General features: G+C 37.7%; 1 protein-coding gene across 3 annotated transcripts; it reads right to left on the bottom strand.

The window, feature by feature from the left end:
- Positions 1-2,325: 2,325 nt before the first annotated feature.
- Positions 2,326-22,134, bottom strand: LOC107267308 (protein bark beetle). Of its 3 annotated transcripts, none has more exons than XM_015738837.2 (27): positions 21,149-22,134; positions 15,607-15,767; positions 15,265-15,458; positions 15,017-15,191; positions 14,778-14,947; positions 14,459-14,697; positions 14,119-14,368; positions 13,661-14,046; positions 12,924-13,576; positions 12,386-12,836; positions 11,923-12,313; positions 11,427-11,860; positions 11,091-11,336; positions 9,614-11,012; positions 9,347-9,543; positions 8,858-9,256; positions 8,507-8,784; positions 8,172-8,425; positions 7,864-8,075; positions 7,653-7,777; positions 7,358-7,588; positions 7,137-7,262; positions 6,998-7,024; positions 6,473-6,731; positions 6,196-6,397; positions 5,857-6,104; positions 2,326-5,340 (listed from the first exon to the last, which is right to left on the bottom strand). In XM_015738837.2, the coding sequence occupies exons 1-27, from the start codon at positions 21,488-21,490 to the stop codon at positions 4,585-4,587; spliced, it is 8,805 nt and encodes a 2,934-aa protein (XP_015594323.1). In that variant the 5' UTR covers positions 21,491-22,134; the 3' UTR covers positions 2,326-4,584. The 3 variants fall into 3 exon arrangements, with proteins under 3 accessions (XP_015594323.1, XP_024940322.1, XP_015594324.1); XM_025084554.1 differs by lacking the exon at positions 21,149-22,134 and adding an exon at positions 16,214-16,301; XM_015738838.2 differs by lacking the exon at positions 6,998-7,024.
- Positions 22,135-22,684: the final 550 nt, after the last annotated feature.

Genomic DNA, 22,684 nt, shown 5'->3' with positions numbered 1-22,684 from the left:
CGTCCTTTTCGTAGAGAATTAGTGCGAACAAGATTAATAAGCTTCATAAGCAGCCTGAAGTCCCGCGGTGTCAGCCACGTCGTCATCTTGACTCAGATTACCGATTGCCTATATTTTCAATAAAATTATATAATCATTTGTTAATGTGAATACGAAAATTGTCAATGTTTCGACCTCTGTTATTTTGTATCCGTTGAATTGATCGGCCAAGCATTTGTTCCCGCCAAATTTATGTGCTAAAATAAACAATATTCAATTACTTATTCAATATAATCAATCAATAATTTAAATTGTTTATGTACAATGATCAGTATTAATACGTGTCATTGGTTTTGTCCGATTTCTTTTCGCGTTTATTTTTTTTACTATAGCGTACCCTCTGTGCGTCAGTTATGTGATTTTCCTTATGGCATAAGGAGTAACAAATTACTTGCTTTTCTTATATACCAGATACGTTTATAATTACTCGATCGGATGTTTACGTGGGCATTATGGGTTGTATATATGAAACCTCATTAAGCAGCCGTCCATGCAATTCTCTGATAAATGTGGCGATATAAAGAATAGGTCGAAATTACACAATTGCCCAAAACCACAAATTGCCATATATTCGTTCTGTCACCAGGAAATACGCGACTCTAATTTAATCAAACTTAAAAGTTTTTAATTAGCTGATAAATTATTCGGGATAAACCAAAAACTACCTCTTCTGGTTCCGACGAGATTGCTAAATATTGTGCACGGTATATTAATGGTTCCTCTAATTCTGTTATACCCAACTACACATGCACATCACTGATTTCGTAGGCACAACTGGAAGAGTAATTCGACTCGTAATTTTTCGCATACATCAAATTGACGTACAAACTTTCGTGTTCGATTGTTCTTTCAATTTTAGGTTAATTATTGCGAAAGTGGTATTAAAATGACTGTTAACCTTACAGAATGTACGCAGAACTCCACTTCGAGTAAGAATGTCAAAATCCCCTTATTTTTACTCGTATGGTAAAGAAAAAGTTCCGCAGTTCCTTATATTTTTTTTGAATTACCAACTGTAGTACATCCCCGTCGTCAGTCGCATTCTACGTTATCCAGTGAGTGCGTCAATTTCCAGGTAAACTTTTCCAGATGGTGCTGCATCCTCGCTGTCATCGTTCAAACGTCCAAGTCATATACGATGGCCTCCAACAAGATTCATCGGACAGTTAAAAAAGAGAATACAAATTTCTCGATTGAATAACGTAGTAGCTACAGCCTCGATGAAAATGCTTACATCGTAATAGTAATAACTATTGCGACTGGCAGTAAACCAACACGAAACAAACCGCCAAATACAGCATGCAAAATAAATTTTCAAAAAATAGTTATCAAGTCATTGACTCAAATGTCAGAAGATAAAATGAAACTTTCATTAGTCTTGGCGCAACGGTAACTCTATTTAGAAGCATGAAAATCTTGTTGTAACAAAGAATATTCTCAGATTTAACTTTTCTATACAGAAAATCTATAGAAAAGTGCAAAGCATACCTAAAAGATATGTTTTACTGCATTGTAAGGTACTTACAAAACAAGAAGCAGCCATATACATACGTTTAGTCTAGCCTGTGGACAGCTGCCAGTCACGCGACTCTGCGCAGAAAACGGTCGAAAATGAACTCTCGTATTAGGGCAATACGTCAGTAGAAGAGGTTCCATTACGTATTTCAATAGGTATCACTGGAGGGAGAAGAACGGTTAATGCTAATGTTTCACTACGAGGTGTCGCAGAGGTTTGCGGTTCCGCTATCCCGCTCAATTCGAATGACTCCCTGGCAGCGCATGATATCCTGATAGTTAGATTCATTTTCGACGATTCTCGACGTTCCCGGACGTACTGCTCGTTAACCGATGGACGGGTCGCCTACATGGAGGCGCACCAAAACGACAGGAAACACGAAGAAACCGATAATAATACAGATTCGCATCGAATCAGCCGCGACAGTTTATCAATCTTCTAATGATGAATTCGTGCTGCGACAACGGGAGAACAGGAGGTGCCAGGAGATACGATTATTCCTTGATATACGCGAAAGTTACTAGACGAATTTTCAGTTTTGCTATCCGGACACCACGCCACTGAAAGAGCTCAACATATTGATGAAATATACTCCTCCTGGAGTTACCAATGAAATTCTTACGTTTTCCTATCAGGATATCATGTGCCGGCCATGAAAATCGTCTAAGCACTATTCTAGAAAACTGTCGATGACTCTTTCGAAATATTTTTCTAGATATATCGATGCGAAATATCACGCGATTACGAGACATCGAAGGGTAACGTCAGGATTATAAGAATCATTAGCATTTATTTTTAACGTTTCGCTTCGTTACAACAAATATATCCTTGTACGAACGTAAGTACAAACTCTCTAATACGTAACTCCGTCATATCTTCACTTTCAATCAATTATACTTCGCACTCGGATTCTTAAAAATTTCATTTTCACGAGAAGCAACAATCATTTTGAACAATGATAACGCGTAATGATAAATACACTTGTATAAAAAAAATGTATTAATTCTATATACTTAAGTATTTCTTATATCTACGTGTATATAGGTATATTTTGATACGCAGATGCATGCATATATGCTTCCTCATTTACAATGGTCGCCGTTATTTTCGAATTGCCATTCCAAGTGAAAGCTCTATATTCGAGTTTTTACAATATACAGTCAATCACTAAGAGTGGCGGGTCATTTGAATTCGGCTGATGAGTATCTTACAATGCCTCGTTATAATAACAACCAATGAATCTACTAATCGATCGTTAGTTCGATTAGTGATCAATACTTAAGTCTACTGGACGGATAACACTGTAATTACATGGACGCGGACACTTTATACGACTTGTAGGTCAACTAAGCTATATGATTATAACAAACGCACTAAGCTTAAGTAAACTAAGATAAAAGATTCTTAATGAATTATACAAAGTGATTACATCCGTTCTATTCGAGGATTTAGAATTGAATGTGCCACGAAGAAGAAACCGGAATTAAATTGGATGTTGAATGAGTTAACGGAAATCCTCTAATTTATTACGAATTCATTGCTTCGCAGTATACTCAGTTCTAAATCCTCACAATACAAATTCTTAAAGACAGTACATCGCGATTGGCAATCGCATAATTTATACTCGCATTTACATGACAACGCGAGTTATATCACAAGACACGAACAGGCTCGTACGATTCGCTGTTAGCATGAATCTTTTTTCTTTTCTTTTTTTGTCTACATAACAGTCGCGAGGCATATTTCTCGTCGTATATCTAGGCAGTGTACGATAAGCAAAACTTGCACAATGAATAGCAGCGATTAGTCGTACTGTATGTGTATCTCATTATGTCTATGTATACATTCTAGATTCGTGTAACGGGTAACGTAATTAGAATAATTAGTAAAATCATTCGTCAGTAACGGTGAGTGACGTAGCTACGAGGAAGGGAGCGTCCACGTTAATGAATCTTTAACTGTCAGCTAATATAGTGCTAATCATCCACAGACAAAGTTTAAAATCGCTTAACGAAATAATAATAATAATAATAAATACGCCTATTGTATTCCGTACTGAAAAAGCTCGATTTTTTCTACTGTGCGCTACTTATTGAGGTTCGTCGAAATGTCATTTTGATGATAACCTAGGGAAGCGTACCTATTCTGATATTATATTTATATTCTGTTTCTGGTGAATCTCTGGCAAGAGTTCACCGAGAAGCAGGTATACACGTAAAAAGTGTAAAATGTCAAAGCGTGTGATATTTTGGATATGCGAACGTTCCACGGCGAGTCGCATATCCAAAAGTGTGATATTAAAAATGAGAAAAACGAAAGGAATAGACGACAAAGAAATAGATGAAAAATTCATTATAGATTCATGAGACTGATGAATTGTATTCTTAAACGTTAAGATGTGAACTAGATACTTTGTATGTTCGTTCTGACTGTGATAATTAAAGAATGAGATCGGTGGTGCATCGAACTAATCAATGATCAACCACATACTGAATCAATGTAAATACCAGAAATGGCTCGATCGATATTATTTGATGTTTTTAAGTAAATAAAAATAATTGCTGCTTGATCTGACGTGGTATACGAAGAGGAAGAAAAAAAGAAAGAGAAAAATTCTGGCATTCATACTGAAAGAGTATGTCGCTATCTTCAACTAGATTTTCGTTAAATAGGTCAAACAAAATCCGATGCGATTCCCAGCAAAGACTCCAAATTTGTAACAATCATATTTCATATGTTCATCTGTCACTAGAGAATCTCAGTTAAGTTAAACGACGCTAATTGAAGGATATATCTTTCAAAAAAAGTAAACGTCACAAAACACAAAGAAGTCTTAATTAATCTTCCTTTCGTGCACTATCGATCACCTTATCATCCCCTTATTAATACACCGTATAACATAACTTTCACGTTGAACTGACAATGCGTATCTATAAAAAATCAAATGTACAATATGTACTTCCTCGTTTGATTCAAACCGATACTAGGAAAACTTTCTAAGGGGATTCTTTTGTTTTTGTACTTTCATTCTACATAGCCGTTTCTAGGGGCTGACTTTTACTTCTAGCAGCAGCAGAGAGCTGAGTGAGTTCCGTCGGCTCGTTAGGAAGGAACACATCGAAATTGGTCTCAAGTAATGCTTCACTTTTTGACCTTAAAGGCTTCTCCTCGGCAGTGTCAAGATTTGTTTCTAAGAGGGCTTCGCTTCTGGGTCGCTCCTCGTAGTAATAAGGATGTGGAAGCGGTGGACTAAAGTACTCCGGTACTGGTTCCGAGCCAGGAGTCAATGGAGTTGTATCATACGTGCCGTATTCGGTTGGCGTATATGCAGGTGTAGATTCTATATCCCGTTTGAGCTCACTTATTGAGTCTGTTAACGCGATACTTGAATTTAAAGGCAATGTAGATGCATTGTTTAGATATGAAGAATCGTGAATTGGATCTGGAGGACTCTCGTCGGGTGCAGCTTCGCTATTGGCCGCGGACGGCCAATTGCTGTTATTCCTAGACGTGAATGTCGAGTGATTTCGGAAGCCTTCGTTGCGGTAGGCTAAATCGAACGCTGGATTATCTGCCTGAGCACTTGGATACTTTTGATTGGTGCTCTTGAATTCACTTGTACTTGGCGAGTAGCGGGGATTGTGCGCCTCGTAGACGTCGTAGCTTTGATTGTCCTCCATGGAAGAATTCAGTTGAGATTTGTCCATGCTGTCTATGCTACCTCCGTTCATCATCTTTTTGTAATCCAGAGACTTTGAGTTCAGCGTGTCGGTCGACTGTTTTGTCTGAAATTGTAGTTTTCGTTTAATCAATTAAGTGCCGTTTTGTATGTTACGAGAAAGCTGCACATTTACCATTTTTCGATCCCTATTGGATCCTTATACCGAATGTGGCTGATTATTTGGAAGCGTTTCGTAATGATCATAACAAGTGGTAGTTTACTAGTAGTATTCTAGGGATATACTTTAACGAAACTAGGATATTTTATGATAATTAAGAAGCTTGTAGGTAGACAGAGCAACACGGTTTACATACAACATTCAGTTTTGTAATATTGTCTAACCTTCATAGGTGGTACCAGAACCACTCTTTTTTCCCGTTTTGGCCGCTTTCGTATGGATAGACAATTAGAGTCGTGTTAATTAATTTGGAATAAGTGTTAATTCGTCATATGACCTACCCGGGAGAGTGACTATACCATATATACGAATTACTGTGACGTGAGCTTATAAATAGTGAGCTTACGAGACTATCTCTCCCAGGTACATTACGTAAGAAATTAAACAAACGTTAACACTTACGGCAACTGGTTTTCTTCTGTATGCTAATTCCGTAAAACCGGAAGTGGAGCCAACGGATCGCAAAGAGTGTAGCGATTGTCTTATCGAGTTTCTTCTGTCTAATCGTTCAACTTTTCTTCTCTTTGATTTTGATACCCAAAGTCCGATGGCGGCCGCCAAAAGAGCTAACGCTACTCCAATAGCACCGAGGACTCCTACTGCTACTATGTCCTTTCTCCAAGACAATGGATCAATGTTAACTCTTGGATCTAGGGAAAGACAACAATTAATTTCGCTCTTAAAATTACTTTTTTTTTTTTTTATAAAACTAGACACTAATGAAATTTTCAAATGCATTACCTATTTCACAGACGAACGGACTCGGTTGACTGCAGTGATCAATCTCAATTGTTTGATACGTAAACATAGTGCACTGATCGACTCGTTCCAATTGTTGGACCCAAACTCGCCATGAATAATCAAAACGCTCCTGCTGTCTACGCAAGAACTTCCACAGTTCTATGTAATCACCCATAATGAAGGGCATGGATGCATTGGCGGACTAGAAGTATAATACCGATTGGTATATTAGAAATAATCATACATTTTTCAATATATGAAAATTAGTTTAACTTACACGACAAAAGTCACGTGCACCATAGAAGTCCATTGGAGCACCAATGTATATATAACAAGTGTCGCCAACCAGTTCCCAAGCAGGAGGACACTTTCCATTTAATACGGATTTATTGTTCATGTGGAATGGTTGATAATCAACTTGCAATAATTCAGGGGAATCTCCGCGGTCCCGGATTCTTCCTGATACTGCTAGAGTCTCGTTATATCCCCACCAGTTGTGTCTAGCATCCACATGCGATCTCCACATTTCCAGTTGGCTGTTGAAAAATTCATTTTGTATTATACACCATTTCTTAAGCACAATTCGTTACAGTGATTTGGCAAGAGAAAACGGATCTCGACAAACATTTATAGAAGCAATAAAAAGCTTTATCAATAACTGAAGCTGTAAGCTTTCAGGCACAGCGACAGAAGGAGAGCCAAGATTCACGAGACAATTCGTAATGAAAACTGCTTTGCCATAAGATTCACATTGTAAGCTTTGCACACGAAAAATACAATTGTTTTGTACTCGTGTACTTACTTATAATACCATTCCATGTCGACAACGCTGATATACATACATATTTTATACATGCGAGAATCGTATATGAAAGGAAAAAAATCATAATAAATTAAGAATATATTATAACATTACGAAAGTCTGCTTTTTCAATACTTACAGTGACCTATTAACCGTAAGCATTTCGTAATCATTGTCAGGGTTGAAGAAGACATTATCGACGTATTGTTGTCCAGGAGTACCGGCTATTATGGTACTACGACCTTCTCTATCCACAGCATAATTTCTTAAACACGTATAAGAAAATTTTACATATATTGTAACGTATCTATTGCATCATTTTTTTTTTCTATTAAAATAAGCAATCAATAGTATACTTACTTATAGAAGCCATTGTGGGAAGTACTTTGATAAATTGGTAACCGAACTCGTTCAAAGCCCGAAATTTCCAAAAGGTGCATCCCAAGATTACCGTGTAGATAATTCAGGGTCATGTTACTGACAACTTGTTTCAGTACAATGTTATTGTCATATGGCGCGTTGTTCTTAGTGAAGTAATTCCGGTATATCGTTACTTCTTGATAAGGACTGCTCTGACGTCCTTCAACGTAGCTAAAATATTTGAATAAAAGTTACATCTCCATTACACAAAGCTAAGTTTCATTTCAATACTCACAGTGCTGGTTTATTAAGATTTTCTGTGAAAAGATTGTTCTGAATCCAACCTTTCAAAGAAGTAGCAGATCCTCTCGAATCTGCACGTATTGAGAGACCACCTTGATTTCCTTTCACTAGATTGTTCTGCAAAATGTAATTTGGTATATCAGTTTTTTTTTTTATATTACAATAAATTAATTAAGCGAGAAAAATGCACGAAAGTAACTTACCATGAAATACAGCGATTGAGTATTTTGTACGTCCAACCAAACTGCTGACTTACAGGTAGAAAAGTTACCATAAAGCTTTCCACAGTTATTTGTAAACTGATTACGCTCCAGCGTTATTATAGCATTGACTTCGCCTGCACTTGCATATTTGACAGCCCCTTCGCGACAGTTTGATATTATAGAATAAGAAACATTGTGTTGTACGTCGCGATCTTTAAGAAAATTAAATATTAATAATATATGAAATTGTTTATATATATATTAATAATATATGAAAGTGTTTTTGAATTATTTAAACTAGTACTTACTGAAGCCAATAGCAGAAATGGGCAGTGTTACAACTTCCGCTATAAAACCGTGTGTACTACTTGCGCCATTTGCAAAAAGTCTTACGCTGAGACTGGGACCATGTGTGCGAAATAATTTTTTCTCATGTGTACTGTCCATTTCCAGATGTCCTATCTTCGTGGCAGTTACATTATAAATATCGCCGTCATACAAAGTTATACCATCTGCTCGTCCTGGTTTTCCAGTGGAATTGAACAAGTTGAATTGTAAGAGCCTGTAGGAATAATATAATAATTAAAAAGACTTCAAGAAAGTAAAGACTGAACTTTCATATGAAATCTTATAAAGAAATTACCTAAATCCAAATGGTTTCGCTCTGTAGGCACTTCTAAATATTTTCACACAATTCACTGGATTATTGTCATACTTATAATACACGAGGACTCTCTCCTCTATTATTATTTCTTTCGTAGTGTCACATATGTCGATCATGCTAAATAAATGATAAGGAATATTCAAATCCTTGATAGGTGTAAAGGAACTCTCTTCGGCTTCGCGACCTTCTCCAGTTATCGATAAAATATTCACGCCATTGCCAAGGACATTTTTAATTTCGTTAAATAGTAATTTCACCTGAAATAATATTAATATTAAATAAACATGTGATATAGGGAATTTCGTTTGATAACTATTATAGGCTACGTACCGTATTCGTAGGAGATATTACATTAATTCCATGATATGCACTTTTAGTGATATTAACATGACTGATTTCCGGGGATTTCATGATTGACTGTACAGCCGCTGATTTTTCATTGTGCAAAATACCAGCACCAGTGATATTAATGAATTTAAGCACTGATTCCACCCTTTGCACCGTCTCATGTGTAACAACATCATGAATTCTGTGTTCGTAAAGATGATGTTCAAATTCACTATTTGCAATACGTATTCCACCCCAATAATCCGTCGAAGGATCAATATTTCTTTCGCCGCAGTGTATAAATACAAATTTCCCATCCCAAGGACATTCGTATCGATGACCGAATAATTGACCATTCAATCTGATTTGACAGTCCTCTAGGCTTTCCTCGCTACCGGAGCACTGAGAATGAGCAATGCATTAAATTTCACATAAGAAATTGATATCTCGTGATTAAATTAATAATTAATGTCTTTTTTTCAGCAATATTACTTGTTGCGGTTCGGGCCAGGACCAGATCCTGTACAAGGATCCCGGATGAAGTTCATATCGACGATCACGAGCCACATAAACGTTCAAGGGATCATATCCTAGTTGCCTGCAGGCTACCTGAGCGTTTCTTTCGGTGAATCGAGAATCGCAGAGAGGAATCCATTGCAGGGTCGTGCGATTAAAGAATTCCAGGAAACCTAAAAACAAATCGTCATTACGGATACATGTAAACTGACTTTTCATTTAAAAATTCAAACTGTTGTATACCTTCGTTAGTCGACGACGTGCAATTTCCATCCTTGCAAAGACGAATCGTTTCCAATGGCGGATCTCTCATCAAACTCCTTTTACTGTTAGGCTTAAGAGCGATTGAGCTATCTCCGCTAAGTGGCTTCATGATGATCTCGTGACCTGCAGCGCCAATGGCTTTCAGAGTTCCAAGCACCAGGATACCGACGTTAGGTGCGAATTCCATCACGACGTCCGGATAGATATACAAAGTCGCTTCCGGCATCACGGTAATGTCAGATCGGACAACGTAAGATTCTGACCTGGGGTACAAAGACAGACTTTCCAAGACACGTCCACCCAAATTGTTCAGGTCAACCTCAGTCTTCAATTCGAATGACGCCGAAATCGATGAGTCCAAACTGTCAGTAGCCAAATACGGCCGAAAATTCGCCACCGCATGATCATTCCAGTCGTCAAAGTCGAAGATTTTCTGCCTGATTTGTGCATCGTCTGCTGTTCCCCACCAATTTTCAGACACGTCCACCACGTTATTAATTTTAGCCGTTTTTATACCAGCTAACAATTCGTAGTCCAATGAATTATCGCCAAATAAATTTCTGTTCACCCGCACTTTTTGAATACCATGAAATCCAACTACGTAAGTCGGTGTATTGTACATTTGATGAAAACCACGACTAATGAGACCATGATGATTTTGTTTAACTTCATTGAAAATGAAGTGAGCATGAACTTCGCCTAAAATTTCTGACTGACTGTCAGCCTTAAATTCCACCATGTATGTTCCACTGTTTCGCAATATTCGATTATTATTAATTCGCATTTTCTTTTCCATTCCACGGATTGATATTAAACCAGTCTTGCATCGGTTACTATCAAACTGATTGTGAGACATGTTCAGCATAGCGAAGTGGCCGTCTACTACAAAACTGAAATGGTTGTTGTTCTGCCAAGTATTGTTACCAAAGTACAGAGTGTGAGTGAAGTTTTCATTGTACTGCCAAACATATGGTAGTGATACTTCAAAGCCACCAGCTTGATTCCTCTCAATTGTGCTATCTTGCATAATCCAGTGAAACAGATTATTCGAGTGTCTCATATCTCTGCTAAATTGTAAAATACCTTTACCATTGTCGGTAATTAAGGTATTGTTCACGTGAAATGATATTTCGGATATATTCGATTCAAACACGTTCCAGTGAGGAGAATGTATGTGAATGGCCTCCTCGGTATTATGCGAAATTTCGCAATTAATTAGACGAATAGATTCATTAGCTTTTCTCAAGTAATGATCACCAATCTCGTCTATGTAACGATTATAGTAAGAGGCAAGAATTCCTTTCTTGTTTCCTTTGATTTTTACATTAGACATAGTTAGCGTCGGAACTGGGCCCTTGACAATTTTATTACGAATATCCTGCAAAAGGAAAAAAACATTTTTATCAATAATTTAATCGCTAGTAGAAAACGTTATTAAAAATCGTATTTTAATTACCTGCACAGGAGCCGGAAGTGCTGTGAGAACCATGACTGTACCTCCTAGTGCATTGCTTCCGCTTCGATACTCCAGTATAACTACGAATGAACTGGACGCTACTGGAAATACAGTCAAGTCTCTTTTAACATGCCAAATGTTCCCTTTGTGAATGATGTGTTGCGAATCGTGAAGAATTATTTCTTCGGTGCTTCGATTGTGAATGGGATTAAGAAGTTGAATCCCAATAACGTATCCTGGAGTGCACTGAAATTTGCATATAACCACTGTTAAAAGACTATTCATTGTGAAAACTATCAAATGTAATAATTGTAATATTATAAAAATAATACTCACGTGTATATTTATACGCCGCTCAAGATTTTCTCCAATGTACTTGGATGTTACTAAATATTTTGTTTCTCCAGTAGATAATTTAATATCCGTAGTACCATCTGCTGGTACTATTATGGGATTGTAGGGTGTATCAACTGTCATATCCGGCGATAGTACAAACCATCCAGCTAATTCTCTCTGCTGTACCGCAGAGAAAGCTGGATTATGCCTGACCCCGGCGATTTTATTATTTTCAATTTTGGAATTGGCAATGCGAAGACCCAACTGCTTGAAACTAATTCCGCTACCGCCATTGTTTGAGAAATCACTATTTTTCACAGTGTTCACGGCGTCGGCCGAATAAATGTCAGAGTACAGGACACCTAGACCGTCCTGCAGATTGTTCACTACCTTAATGCCCTCCAGGGAGTGACGAGCAAAGTCGATTTGCAGAGCTATGAATCAAAGTTATTTATCATCAGAGATATTATTTTAAGTAAAAAAAAATCATATTTACCTGGTTTAAAGGAACTCGTAGTGTAATCTAGTAAACCAGCTTTCTCAATGGTTATGTATTGCAAGTCACTTCTCTGCGCCAAAGGACCTAATCTGAGTCCGGCCCATGCGGCCTCCGAACATCTGACTCCGACATCGTTGTCATGTGTACAGGAATTCTCAAATTCTCCCTGACTCTCAGCTTTGCATTTAGATACGTCAATGTCATCGTCAGTGCATTGCACATTGCTGAGAATAATATCCTCATTCGTCCCGGCACTAGGAATCTGAGATCGTTCCATGAACCAATTATCTGATTCTAATGTGAGTCCCAATTGATGACACACTAATGCTGCGTCACGAATAGTCCAACCATAATTACAGACCGTACCCCATTTTTCACCAATTCGAACCTTAACAGTAACAAATACGATTGAATAAATTTATCCAGGTACATATAAACATTTTAAAACAGTAATACCAACCTGTAAACGGCCTTCCAGGTTTGTTTTACCGCCCAAAAGTCTAACAGGTACTGAATCAGCTTCGTCGAGTCTAACCATTTCAGCAAGTGTTTCATTTTCAGGTTCTATTATAATTTCTTCCTTGAGGGTCATAAGAATATCGCTGGGTCCTTTACCACGGGCGTCCAATTTGCCAGCCACCATCATTCCCACAGCTGGTGGAAATCTCAAGGTAACTCCTGGCTGAAGAATAAGTTTACCACCCGGTCTAATGTTGATATCCCGCCTGACGATGTACTCTCCAGCCTGCAGAATTTCCTGTCCGTCAACCTCACCACCCACCAAATTCGTTCCAGGCGTGTTAAACTGGGCTACGAACGTTGGATTCGAAATGATCGTATTGGCACTAGGATTGCTACTATGCAGTAAGTAGGGTATATATTCAATTTTTGCCAGATTATATCTGTCTTTCCTAAAATATAAAAAACAAATGATTTAGTAAAAAAAAAACACATTTTCATAGTACCACTACTATACCAAAATACTGTGTGAACTATACCTATGAAACAATCTTTCAAATATTTTCTCTTCTTGAGAAAAACCAAGCCAATTGTATGTACAATTGATAATTTTACTCTGGTCTTCTAAATGGGAGCCAATCTCGTACTGGGAATCGAGATTGTGCAATATGTTTCGAAAAATATGAACATTACTGGATGAGACAACAACAGCCGCGGAGACTCTTGATCGTGGAATTAAACGTGATCCTTGTATATCACTGTTGTCAAAGGGTTCTCGTACACGATTGTCACGTACAAAATTTCTTGTAAACAGCAGCTGCTGAACGTCGCTATAAGGCGAGAGTCCAATACTGACAACGTACACGCCACGATTATTGTAAAACTCATTGTGCTGAATTACAATATCTGCCGGCAAAATATTGAATTCCTCGTAGAGAGGATTCTTGACCAATATACCGCCATAAGTATGTTCTTTAAAGTGATTGTACTCGACGCAACCCTTCATATTTAAAGCTGGACTCAATTTAATACCCAGCTTTGCATTCTGAATGAATACATTATGGCCAATTTGTAGCCACAATAATCCTTGATTGTATCGCCAACTGGACTCTACCTGTACAGCTGTTTCTGTACTACTGTTAAACCAATTTCCCGTTACATTTACGTAGGAATTGCCTGTAGAATTCCCGACCTGCAACAAAACAATTTTCATACAGTACGCCAGCAACGATATACGGTTTAACTATACTGATAAATTCTAACAAAGATCTCTTACCAAAACACCAATATCCTTGTTCCTAAATATCTCAGAGTATTCAACAACAGTTGTCTGATTAAAATGAATATACTCAGTATAGGAACTGTCATTTAACCATACAGCAAACCCATAACCCTGATTGGAGGATATACTGGTACGTGAGATATTTCTATTTCCTCCTATGACTGTGATGTTAATTCCGTCGCCTCTGTTGAACGAAATTCGACTTTCCGTAACGTTCACGTCGGCAGCGCCACCAAGGACGTGAACACCACCAACGTGGTTATTATTCGACACTGAAGTATCATGAATGTGAAGCGCTGAACGAAGTTTCTCAACAGCAATACCTCTTCCGTTATTATCAGCAATTGTACTGCCGGTTACATTGAGGTCGTACATTTTTTCTGTAAGAATAGCCAATGATTATGAACCATAAACAAGTAAATTACAATACAGCTGCACTAACTAGAACTTACTGTATCCTGAAGAAAGTCGTATAAATGCGATCATTTGCGTGTAAGATTGGGCATTAAACTTTATAAATAAATTCTGACGAGTTGTCGTCACACTCTGTGGTAAAGTTCCATTTCTAACGCTGACACGAGCCAGGAGTTTTTCGCCGTTGCTTACACCATCGTAAATTTCTATGGTAGCACTGTCGTTTCTGTCAGTTTTCATTTGCAGGAATTGCAGTGTCAGCACGTGGCCGGGTTGGGTAAAAATATGCTAAAAAGCATTTAAAAAAAATATGTATATAGATATATCTGTCTAAATAATTAAATGTTATAATATACGTAAACCTAATTCGTTACTTACCTGTGGGCATCGTTTTGGATTTGGCGCATATTTATTTTGCTCCATAGAAATCGTAATGGGAAATGTTTGGCTTGTTGTTGTGGGAAATGTGCAGAGGTCGAAGACATCCGCCCGGTCAAGCTTGTCGTCAGGTCTTTCGTCATAGTGGACATATTTTATTCCATCAGCTCCATTATCAAGGACGACACAGTTATCAATGTGTGCTAGTCCAGATGAACTATTCATGTAGATTCCATATCCTGATAACAATAGACAATAAATATTCCAGTTACCATTGAATATACATATATCAACGGTCATACAAAATAATCATCCTCACCTTTGTTACTACGTATAGTACAGCCTTTTAGAACAATTGGAGCGTCCGGAGAGGTAATATTTATACCCGTAAATGCTGAATGAAGTATCGACAAGGATTCCATCTGGGGTGGTACACCCTCGATATGAAGAGCGGAAGTGACGTTAAATTCTCTTCCGGTGCCTGCATACCTATGAATACACATTATAAATTATTTCAGGCTGTAATTAATTTCCATAAATAAGAAAAAAGAAACCTACTTGATATCGACGTATCTCAGAATGGACTTCGACCTTTTAATATACATTGTGTTTTCTTGTATCAGAGGCTTGTCGTAAACTGCACCTTCGAACCTGAGACCTCGCCAATGCCTAACGGCCTGAGTCGCACCGTCATGATGTGGAGAACATGAGATGCCAAGGTCAGGATGATAGTCTATCAAACGCATGTCGAATCATTCAATACTGTTTCAATTAATTTTCATATTATTAAATAATTATAACCTTACCACAGACTCCAGCACCGAGTTGCCTGTTAGACCACTGGTCGCAACTTTGCAGGGATTCCTCGGTACCTCGGCACTGCGGTTGCTCGTATAGAAGACGTGGTTTGGCTGGCCATTGTCTATCCATCCAGCCTACCCATCGACCACCTTGTAGACCCAATTCGCGACAGGCAGTCTCCAGATCGGCACGAGTCCAACTATCAATTAATAACACACATTAGAACAGGGTACGGCTTGAAGAAACTATTATTACTCGATAGAACGGAATAGAAATGAATTTATTGATATTGAGAAATTATTTGACTCAATGAACCTCGAGTGAAGGACAATTTTTTTTTTACTTACTTTCTTGAGTTTGTACAAACAGCACGCCATTCGCCCTGGTGAAGAAGCTGAAGTCGACCTTCCAACGGACTTGGACCATCCACCAGACGAATAGACCTTGGCTCAGGTTGACCGGACGGAGTCTCTGCACTTGTTAATATTATGGGCTTCTCTGGTTCGCCCTGAAAGTATAAAGGATTACTTTAGTAAAATTACTTGTGCGCATTGGTACATGAATGAATCTTAAGTCAGAGCACATGTGAAGATTTAATGTTCAGATAAAATTCATATTTCTTTTTGCCATACATACAAGGACAGTGATGTTCCTTCATTTCAGGAACAGGTCAAGCGCTTAATTTAATTTTGATTATTTTATCAGCACGAAGAAATATGAAGGATACAGAAGAACGTGCGATGATAAGAAGTCTGGTGGAATTTTTTGAAATATTTTGGAAACTATTAATTTTTCAATTAATGAAATATTTATTAATTCCTTCATGAATAATTTGATTTCGCGTCACGAATGAAAGGGTAAATATCGCAGCTCACTCGATCGAAGGGGAAAATTCGTTACAGAGAAACGGAAAGTAAGAAAAGAAGAAGAAGTTCCTCAAGAACAAAAACTTACCTATCCCATAATCGAGACTCGAATGACGAGTCTCGACCAGGAACATGCCTTTATAAATACTGTAAATCCATATAAAAACTATACCAATTCCCGTTTCAACTGAAATATTTCATTGTATTGTACTGACCGTGAGATAAGTCTGTTTAGATACAATAGTCAATCGACTCTACTACGAACGTGTTTAGCTACTGTACGCCACCAGTGTACGATGCTTAGAATATTAGAAAATAAAATTCATTCCAATAAATCTAATTGTTCACTACGCTTTTACTAATAAAAATTGTGTGAATCATCCACTGATAACTTACAATGTACATAAAGATACGTTGCGCAGGCTGTACTGATAAGCGTGATAAGATTCCCAGGCGATTTCAAAAGCACTATAAAAATTATAAGTATCCCACATTTTGTAATATAGCAAAAGAAACACTGTGTACCGCAAGAATATATTTTCTTGATTTAAATAATGACTAAACGATGATATTCGATGAATAGTAAACCGTGAGGATTAGGGGACTTTCTAACGTTGAAATGCATAAGAAGATGACCCCTCGGAAACGCATTTGACTCGTGTACCGACTCCATATACCCATGTAAAATTAAAAATGAATTTACGTCATATTTTTGTTATCTGCAGTTATCATGCCCCGATGACTGATAAAATTAGCTCATGACAAAAGATACTACACTAAGTGATCTACAGTGTGGTCAAAAAGTCATTATCCACGGGACTCAAAAAATCGTGTCTGTACCTAAGGATTCTAATCTGTCTGAAAGACGAGGACGTGATAGGTCAACACATGTTAACTAGAGTCGAGAATGACTCGTTGACCTATGACCTGAAATGTGTCGCGGAGGCGGCAAAGTTGATTCACCCATTCATAACCCCAGCTTCCCATCGTTAATTAAGAAATTAGACAAAGCCCAGTTCCTTGATCGTTCGACCAATTAATAATTGCATTAGATAGGTTATGGAGAGCAATAAAAAAAATACTGACTTTTCTTTCTCTCTTTCAAATACTACAACCTTCGGCGTCGTCCGATTATGAGAGCAAAGCGTGGGTCTGCTACCCAATCCTGTACTTAATGGTCCCCAAGTTCATGGTACTTTAATAGGCCTAAAACACAGCCCTGCGCACGCACTTGCCGACACTTACGCACTTTACGCCACCCACGCAAATTTCATGTTTTCGTCCTGGACTCACGTGGGAATTATAACAATTAAATCTAATTACCGGTAAAATCCCTGGGCTTTCTTCTACGCCCTTAAACGGAGGGACGAGCACACGTAGGGCGTACCACGAAGAATCAGATAAAACGCAATGAATAAATTTTACTTAAATCGTAACACGGATTTCAAATCTCTCAAAACTCTATCCTCTATTAAATATTCACTGTATCGTGGAGCAACTTGTATAAGAATATGCCATTGAATAATAATTAGAGAGCTAAGAGGAGAATACACGAAGAAAAATGATTGTACGAAAAATAAGAAAGATATACGAAAACGAAGTGAGTTAACGTAATTACCAAGACTATCGATCGTTATACGGTAAAGTAATATATTTCCTAAAACGGCTTCCCTCTTCCGGTATCACGAGTAGATGGGCGTGTCGAGTAAAAAGGATGGTCAGATACTCTCTTAGTTTATACATTATTCATAGTCTTTACGTGGTGCGATCAAACCGTAACGTATTTTATGTCGATGCATATGATATATATATATATATATATATATATATCATTACGCATATATATATCATATATATATATATATATTCCTTTCACGTAAGAAATTTTTTAAAATACGAAACTTTCCACCCTCAATAATATTCTGGACTCAACTAGTCTACTCCGTTCTTTCACGGTACGAACCACACGGTACCCACTTCCGGTAGCTTCCAGGTTTCGGGCCAGTGATCTTTACGGTCAGGACTGGAGAGAATTGAATCATCGATGTGCCGTTTCCTCGAGTTTTGACTTGGAACGGTAATTCAGAAACGTTTTAATTTACCGTAAGTTTCGCTCGATTAGTCGGTTACGTTAGGGCGTGGACGTAGTAGGCTAAGGTGATATAGGTACGGTAGAATTGGGTCAGCCTAAAAAGTAAAGGGCTTTATATAGACACGAATTTTTTCTTTCGTTTCTATATAGAATTATTTTATACAAATTTTTCTGTAAATGATTAATCATTTGTCACGAACGGATTTCCTTGAAGGGACCATTGTGAATGATGGGTTGTATTGTTTACTCATTGTGATGACGACCACCTGTTCCTATGATATATTGTATGCATGTTATGCACCACGGGTACCATAAGTACCCCATTCACGCATTTCTGGTATTTCCGGTCTGCGTACCATCTCTTTCTCCATTATTGTAATTTCACAGCATCGTTCTATGATTAGTAATAAATATATATATATACATATATGTATATATATGTGTTGGACAATCTGCCTAGAAATTAATTGTCTATACAATTATTTAATTGTATTTGTAAATATTCATTAACGAAATCATCTTCTATTGAACCGATGAACAATGCTAATGTAGTGACTCTCTTTACTATGCTAAGTACACTGTCCTTATTTAATCTCGTTAGTAGAGTAGATTGCTTAGAAAATTGCATTAGGTAACGAGACATTACCGTCAACGATAAATTTACTATTTTCTCCTGTGTTTAATCAGGGAAAAGCAGATCTAGTTACTCAATAGGAAATTTAGAAAATCCTGAAGAAATACTATTGTCATCATCATCATCATCATCGCAAACACTAATTTGAAAAGATGATTCATTGGTTTATTTATCAGTACATTCTAAGCTACATTTCCTAATTAAAAAAACAAACTATGTCAAATTGTTCAGCTTCCAGTAAAATTGAAGTGGAGCTGGCTAATTATATGATGCATCCAATAAGTGTAATTAGGAAACTATATCTATAGCATCATAACAAACTTTTTGCTCGGGACACAATTGTACTTAACCATATCTACGCTATTAAAAAATATTATAAAATTGTATAAAACTTACGGAAACATCTATTTGAAAATTTTGAAATTTCGTTAGATCAGTCTACAGTAATGTAACTAGATGAATTAGAGATCGTCTTCTAGAATTACGTCTTCTAGAATCGTCTTCTAAAAATGCTATTAAGCGTACCAAGACATGTAAGGCTATGAAATTACATACGAGGATAATAATTTTTTATTTGCAATAAAAAAAATTGCATCGACTGTCTACATTGATAAAAAGAAAATCTAGTATTTGTAGTTTTAAAAAATTGTTTCAGCCCTTTGATAATCTATCATCTGACTTCTTTATCAAATCTCACTGTTCGTATTACTTAAACAATATAATTAACAAAACCAGGGTAAAAGCACAGTGGATATTTCATACGTTTGCCATTACATAGTCACTGGCATCTGGAAGATACACGCACAACACGCAACTGTACATAGGTTACGTTGGCGTCCTCCTGGCTGCTTTGTGTGACAGAGTCGAGTTTATACGGCTACATAATTTATGCGTATATGCCTGAGAACATATAGTACATAGTTTAGGTACATAAGGTTCACAGAGTCTCCGAAGAGTAACGGCAAAACCGTCTACAGCCATTAACAAAAGCAACTCTGTTTCTAAACGTTACTATAGGAGAGTTAGATTGTTCTATGATAATTATAAAAATAAGCTTGTAACATAATACAGCAGTGATATCGATTTTCCTAATTCTACTTTAGCCATGCAGTATTTAGATGCTCCATTAGTTTTCCTTTTTCGTAGATACCCTGTGATACCGTTCAGCTGTGTTATTGATTTCCAAAGCCTAATCCTATATAACCTTAAATCCTTCAAAATATAAATTAGATTGACTGCCCGATACGTTATATGTCATGTTACCTGTTCACAGATTTTTTAAAAATAAATCTATATAACTGTCTGACCCATCTTCAGCAGTACAATTATAAACTAGGCTACACGAACGTGACTCATAACGCACGGAAATGTGATTCATATTGGCCGTAGCTATGTCGTAGTCATCAGCAATTTCGCAAGAATTAACATTCCAGAGTGACAATTAGCATTATGAGCGTGGAGTAAATTTTCGATAATCATCCGTCGGTATCAGGTGTTGGTATTTTTCAGCAATGAAATTCGCCTGTGAAATACAGAGAAGAGTAAGTCAGTGCGCCTCAGGTTTAAAGAGATAAATCGTGTTGGTAATACCTGTGACACACTCGGTCTCGTGCCGACCGATAAGATAAGCCCATTTTGATAAGACCTTTCAGGTGCATAAATACACAGTAGTAACGTTAGAATGCCTATTGTACTCTAGGAGGAGTCTAATAGCAATGTAATTTACATACGTATCTCAAAATTGCACATGCGTGTCGAATGCTGTACACGTGTTCTCCAAAATGGAATTGTGGTAACAGGTTCCCAAGGTAATTCTAGATAATAGGAGGATATTTATGATATATCAGAAAACTCTTGGGATACTGGGACAAATTATCGAAGGGTTCGTATTCCAGGACAGGTTGCAGGTAGATGATATTTAGTCCCTCACGCAAGCTGTTCCTATATGTACGTTGACCGTGTAGTATATTATATATACCCACGTGTGTGTATATACAATAGGGGCTATTAGGCTACCAAAAAGTCAGGCACCCTCAGAATGTTTTATGTGAAGAACAGGGGATGCTAGCGAGGAATTTATTTCAGAAGTTATAGGAGGCAAGCTGACTGTGATCAGAGTCTTTTTTACTTTCTCATTCTCGTTATATTCTTCTTGAGTCGAATTCTCCTTCTCTTTCTATCCGAATGGACAAAGAACATTCTTCCATCTGAGCATCCGGCGTCACGACGCTGCTGTCACAAAAGCATCCAGAATGCGATAAAACGAAGAATATATTAAGAATATAAAATTTTTTTACCTTGGCAGTAATCACACCGCGGATGGTGATTCCTATCATAGGGGCAAACCGGATCTCGACACCAGATTCTACGACGAGCTCACCGGCACGCTCGACGAAAAGATCTTCACGAAGTAAGTAAGGACTTCGTGACCTTTCCAATAGCCTTTGACCCTTGGTGATCCGACCTCCAGGTAGTTCAGTGAAATCCTGAACTCCATTTCCACTACTGGAACCAACAAAACTGGGCTCTGTGTAATAAATTGTTGGCTGATCTGTCGAATCGGATTGTGATTGCGACTTCACCAGAGTCAAGATACTCAGGAGAAGACATATGAAGGATAAATTCATTGTCCAGGACATTCTAACGCACAATTAAACACAGTATAGATTCACACGTTTATCACATGCAAACACAGATATAGCAAACGACTTGCACTTTCCTTGATAATTATCACCAGTTTCAAATTCCAATGCACGCAAAGGTATCAGGCTGAGTCACTATACTATCCTGGGATTATTCGCCAGATATAAAACGTCATTGCTTAACCAGCCACGACTGTACCATAATTATATATTCACTACTCCAAAACAATATAGAATCCTGTACCAATATCATTGTTAGCTAACAGTTTCATCCTCAGGCTATTTCGTAACATAGCACTATAGTAAAAACATTTGAAGTATTTTTCACAATTTTTTTTAATAAATCACAGATTAGACACCTTTGATATCTTATCAGGATACCATAAAAACACGTAGCATTGTTCCAACTGGATTTTCACCACAAGAAGACTCTCACTTCCATAGTCTTCAATGAACACTTTATGGTCACACAGTAGACTCCTTATAACACAACAAATTTTTATAGCATCAACATTCACTCACTATACTTAGCCACATGAAAATTCACTTTTCACCGTGGTACTACTACGCCATATCTGCGTTACCTGGGATAAACCATGTATCTCCGTGTAACCATCGTTATGGATCAAGATCCATGGATTTCAACACTCACAGAAAATCGTCGCAATATGACGATCTGATATCTTTCATGAGAAAGATCAGAAATGCAGTTCGCCTTGGAGGAATGGCTGAACGCTACTACGGTTGCATGGTGCACTGTCGAGGATGCTTTGCGAGGAGCGCCACGGCCTCCTGGCGTTTCATTGGGTGCGGTTTCACTAAAGCCTGATGCTCGCCGCTTGGCTCTAGAAACGAATGCTTTCGAAAAGTATCGGCCGTCACGTGACTTCTACGTCACGCAGGTTGTGAAACAGGTGAGTAACTACCTTTTGATTCCCACTACTTCCACGACGCTGGTCAACGGTGTGGCGTCTCACCTGAGTGTTCTCCAGGCGAGTTTGAATGTCTGGTTGCCGTGGTAACGTACCGAATGGTGAGTAACCATGGTAACTGTATTTGAACTTCTTTCGTCCACGAAAGTATCGCGGGTTGCCACTCGGAAGGCGCAGCTTAAACAAATTTAATAGTTAATGGCATAAGTTATACAAAAGAGCCATTTCAAGGAATATTAGTATCTTTGAATTTATATGG

The sequence above is a fragment of the Cephus cinctus genome, unplaced genomic scaffold (assembly GCF_000341935.2).
Source record: "Cephus cinctus unplaced genomic scaffold, Ccin1 Ccin1_scaffold0398, whole genome shotgun sequence".
NCBI lineage: Eukaryota > Metazoa > Arthropoda > Insecta > Hymenoptera > Cephidae > Cephus > Cephus cinctus.
The sequence above is the reverse complement of the archived record's forward strand: the minus strand, read 5'-3'. Positions and strand labels throughout refer to the sequence as shown.